The 5,117-nt window shown below is 47.0% G+C and overlaps 1 protein-coding gene across 1 annotated transcript; it reads left to right on the forward strand.

The window, feature by feature from the left end:
• The first annotated feature begins 2,626 nt into the window (after positions 1-2,626).
• On the forward strand, positions 2,627-4,379 carry LOC125521764 (phytolongin Phyl1.1-like). The gene is made up of 2 exons (XM_048686827.1): positions 2,627-2,877; positions 3,034-4,379. Exon 2 carries the CDS (start codon positions 3,242-3,244, stop codon positions 4,073-4,075), a length of 834 nt encoding a protein of 277 aa, XP_048542784.1. The 5' UTR covers positions 2,627-2,877; positions 3,034-3,241; the 3' UTR covers positions 4,076-4,379.
• Positions 4,380-5,117: the final 738 nt, after the last annotated feature.

The raw sequence follows: 5,117 nt of genomic DNA on the forward strand, positions 1-5,117 counted from the left end.
GTCGAGGATTCAATCAATCCCGTATTCAATTCCCTTTATCAATCGGTACGTTACTTTGCCCGTGATTCGATCGTCGGTATCCCAATACCTTGTTCAATCTTGTTACCGGCAAGTCACTTTACTCGTTCCGTAACACATGATCTCGTGACCAACTGCTTAGTCACACTGAGCTCATTATGATGATGCATTACCGAGTGGGCCCAGAGATACCTCTCCGTCATACGGAGTGACAAATCCCAGTCTCGATTCATGCCAACCCAACAGACACTTTCGGAGATACCTGTAGTGTAGCTTTATAGCCACCCAGTTACGTTGTGACGTTTGGTACACCCAAAGCACTCCTACGGTATCCGGGAGTTGCACAATCTCATGGTCTAATGAAATGATACTTGACACTTTGAAAAGCTCTAGCAGACGAACTACACGATCTTGTGCTATGCTTAGGATTGGGTCTTGTCCATCACATCATTCTCCTAATGATGTGATCCTGTTATCAATGACATCCAATGTCCATGGTCAGGAAACCGTAACCATCTATTGATCAACGAGCTAGTCAACTAGAGGCTTACTAGGGACATGTTGTGGTCTATATATTCACACATGTATTACGATTTCTAGATAACACAATTATAGCATGAACAATAGACAATTATCATGAACAAGGAAATATAATAATAACCATTTTATTATTTCCTCTAGGGCATATTTCCAACAGCGGAGTCGTCAGCCATGAAAACAAGCGCGTCGAGATGGATCTCGCGGCCCTCAGCCAAACCTCCGCCGGAAACCATGATGATAGGACTCGGAGAAATCGCAACCTCACTGGAAAGTCGCTAAGACACCCGCCCCACGGTGGGCGCCAACTGTCGTGGTTCTAAGTCTGACAGTAGAATGGGGTAGGTATGAGGAGGCAAGATCCTAACTACGGTGAAGTTGTGCATGCAAGATTTACGAGTTCATGCCCTTCTCAGAGGAAGTAAGAGCCCTACGTCTCGGTGCCCAGAGGCTTGGTCGATTAGATTATGCGTGAAGTTACAGGGGGTGCGAACCCTTATCCTAGAGGAGGGGGTGACTTATATAGAGTGCGCCAGGACCCCAGCCATCCCCCGTTACATAGGGTTCAATGTACATAAAGAGGGGACGTTACTGGTACGTCAGCATTAAAGTGATATAAATGACTCTTAAGACTATGGAGTGAATGCCCGACCGTTGTCATCTAGAGTGACCTTAGATCTTCTGTACTCTGAGTGGTTTCTGATGTGGTCGAATGATTATATCCTGGTCGAATGGAATTGGGTTATCCGAGTGGAACTCATGGCCGAGTGGGTTGCATCTTGAGGTGATTCCAGTCGATAGAATTTGCTGTCCTTTGAATGTCTTTGTCTGTAGGGCAGTGTCCTTGGGAAGGGTGCTTAGATTAGGTGTATTGCCCTACCCTAGGTACATGTCATCGTCAGTAGCTTTGATCTCCGTAACAAGTCGTCACTTCAAAGAAGAAAACGCCGGAGAAGGCCTGTAGAACACCATCGGTCCAACCAGACAGAGCTGGGAACAAAAATCTCACACATTCACGTTCCTCGCCGAGGCTGAGGCGAGGCAACTTCATTGGGCAGAACTAAAGCCGGAGGACCAAGGCGTATAGTCACGTTGCCTGCTCCGTAGGACAATGCCACCGAGACAAATCCACGAAAGAAAAAGTCAGACATGAAGAACCAGATTTGGGGGCGAACCTTTCTTCACACGCCTCCCAACGATACAAAGAAACACCACCAAAATGAGGCGTGAGGTGGGAAGACCTTATTTCATGCCGACAGTGACACCATAGTCTTACCACCGCCGATCTGAGATAAACTTCAAATTTATTCCTAACCTTACCACCATCGAGCCAAAGCCATGGGATATCCGTCCCTCCCTTTGCTGAAGTGAAGACAACGAAAGAGGCCACCCATCATCTTAGAGGTGAGGTGGTAGATCAGCCGCAACCACACTTGTCGCCCAGGGAATGGGAGAGGAGGAAGAAAATGATTCCGGTTAAGCGGATCAGACCCAACAAAGCATGCGTTATAAGTGAAATCATAGTTTTTTTAAATAATGTGAATCTTACGGAGCTCCCGCCGTTTCGTAATGTATTGTGTATAGAATTTAACAAAAGTCACACTTTACGAAGTTTGACCATGTTTAGAGAGATTTCTTTTTGATTTCGAATACCAATACATATCATCGGATACATCACGAGTTAAAATTTCATATTGTAGATGTATGGTCTTCATAAACTTAATCAAGTTTGCTAAGTTTGACTTTTCAGAAAATATGTATGCACTGCATTATGAAACGGAGAAAGTATTACATTTTTGCATCGGGATCCAAATTGTATTGATCTAAACGATAGTCAACCTAAATCACATACTCAACTCTATTTGTGAAAGATTAAACATGAAAAGAAAATATCATATTCCCAAGTTGGCACTCAACCTAAATCACAAACCCAACTCTATTCTCTACATACCATTCTTTTAAAGCATTTTCGTACGACTCAATAATGATCCGAAAGCTACATGGTAGTAGTAGTAGCTTTGGACGATTTCCTAGGAAAAGAAATGCGCACACACACACACGGCAGACGACACGATGCTCGCTCAAACCTCTCAAACCGCGTCACCACCGTTCCTCCTCCCCCTCGTTGCCGAGTCAAATCCCCACCCCCCCCCCCCCCCCGCCAAGTCTTCGCCCTCCGTCTTCCCCGACAATAATATGATCTCTCTCTCCCCCCTCGCCTTCCTCGGTCTCATTCTCTCCTTGTCCAAATCTCCATCCAGGACAGCGCCCCTCTGATCCGCCCTCCTCCCCTCGCCAGGCGGCCACGCCATTTTTATCCAGGTATTTATTCCCCAGATCACTTTCTTTATTTTCCGTGATCAAGAAATGGTCTTTTCTCGACTCCTTGATGCGCGATTCTAGGCTAGTAATGGGGGCAGAGGCTGTCGCTCGCGCGAATTGCGGCGGACACTAACCGCGCTCCGCTGATCTTTCCAGTTCTTGATCCGTGATCCTCCCCGCCGCCCCCCTGCCAAGAAGCCGCCGCCGGTCGCCGGAGAGGAGGGCCGGCCTGAATCGCTGCCGGATTCCGTTCTTGTGGGCTGGATCCTGCCGGAGAGGGCCCCGGTTCTTGCGGTTCGGAATTGGGGCAGGTTGTTGTCCGTACGAAGGGTGAAGCTGTCGCTTCGGCCTTCGGGGGCTTTTGATGAATTCTCGCCGATCCAGGTCTGTGAAGCTAGTGTCGTCGCGCGCCAAGCCCCTGGAGGTTGACGTTGCAGAGGAGGACCCGCGGATGAGCTCGTCGGCCGACAACACGGTGTACTGCTGCATTGCCAAGGGGAACAAGGTCATATACAGCTACAGCAGCAAGGATGGTGACTCGCAGACCGAGGCCACGGCGGCGCTCTGCCTCGAGAACGTGCCTCCCTACCACCGGCATTACATCCACACTTCGGGGTCGAGGAGCTACGGCTATCTGATGGCAGACGGGCACACCTTTTTCGCCATCATCGACCCGAGCGTCGGGCATGTGGGTGCCTTGCAGTTCCTGGAGCGTGTGCAGGATGAGTTCAGGAACACGAATAGGAATGGGTTCCATGACGCTCTGGTTCCGGCTGTCCAGAGGCTGGTTGCTTCACTGGAGAAGATGCCCCGTGCCGCACTTGTTCCTGAGGGTGGTGCGCAAAGGGGAGGGTCGAATGGCAGCTCGGGCTGCACATCGTCGAAGGCGCCTCTTCTTGGAAAAGGCAGTGGCAGGAAGGATAAGAAGAAGGCAAAGGAGAAGGGGATGCCTATGGGGGATGGCGACGATGAGCACCATGGCACAAGAGGTTTGAGAATTGATGTGCAGCCAGAGGATGTTGGCGGCATGTCATTGGAGCGCAGCACAAGCCAATCCAGGCTACGGAGGCAGCAGTCGTCGCGGTCACTGTGGATGCGCCATGTGAAGATCATCATCATTGTTGATGTTCTTGTTTGTGTGGTATTGTTTGCTGCTTGGCTTGCAGTCTGCAAGGGTTTCCAGTGTGTGTCCGGGTGATTTATCTTGTTGTAGCTGCTGGGGGATCAAGAAGTTTCAAAATGCAGTGAGTTTTGGTATGTTCCTTTCCAGAAAGGTAGATATAAGCCAAGAAAACGGTAATGGAGGGGATTTGAACTACGCCTAGCAATATGTTCAGGATCAGATGATGAAGAATTGAGGTTTTTTCTGGTGAAGATGTACATATGCTTCATCTCTTGTACATGAGATTTCGATATTATTTTTTCACAGACGTGACGTTTGTGGTCTTTCTGTAGTATGAGTTCATCTTGTGTTTATATTTTTGCTTTCGTTGATACTTGTGCAGATGTTGTACCTAATTTGTTTCATTGCCCTCCATTCCATGACCTTTTGGTGGATTTCTGCTCTTACAAGAGTTTAGTTCTCAGTTCTGATAGGTTATGAAGTGTGATAGGTTTAGATGCTCGGTAAGTAGCTATTCTCACACCTTGATATGAAAATGGTCCTTGCTAGATAAGGCCACATTAGGTTAATTCTGCAGGACTGGCCATGGATTTGTTGTTCCCAGTACCTGAATAAACATGTAAATAATCTTTTTTATACATAGATACACACTGATCAGTACTCTGAAGAGTTAGGAGCAGTTGTTTCCTGAAGATGTGAGATCCATGCAGGTAAGATCTGAAGTTAATACAATATTGTCTTGGCTTGGAATTTTTTATCAGCTGCGTATAGCTGCAACTGAATAATCAGTCGGAAGCTCGTACTTTGGTATGGTGTAGGAGCGTGAAAACAATCACTTTTTAGTCACAAGTGGTACATGACGCGGATGCGCATTGTCATTTTCAAATACTATGATGATTATATATGTGAAATCAGTGAAAACAATCGTATCAAGCAATCAGTGGTACCTTTTTCGCCTTTTCTTCGGAAATACTACCTCTGCAAAGAAATATAAGATCGTTTGGATCACTTAACGATTCTTATATTTCTTTCAAGCACGACACCAATTACATCATAATGCTTGGTATCAAAGATGGCCTACACTTCTATATAAGAGGTACAACAAAAACACTACAAC

The sequence above is a fragment of the Triticum urartu genome, chromosome 7, assembly GCF_003073215.2.
Source record: "Triticum urartu cultivar G1812 chromosome 7, Tu2.1, whole genome shotgun sequence".
In the NCBI taxonomy this organism is placed as follows: Eukaryota; Viridiplantae; Streptophyta; class Magnoliopsida; order Poales; family Poaceae; genus Triticum; species Triticum urartu.

What these genes read in the sequence shown, in the direction of transcription:
- LOC125521764 (XM_048686827.1), top strand. Translation starts at nt 3,242, where the DNA reads ATGAATTCTCGCCGATCCAGGTCTGTGAAGCTAGTGTCGTCGCGCGCC.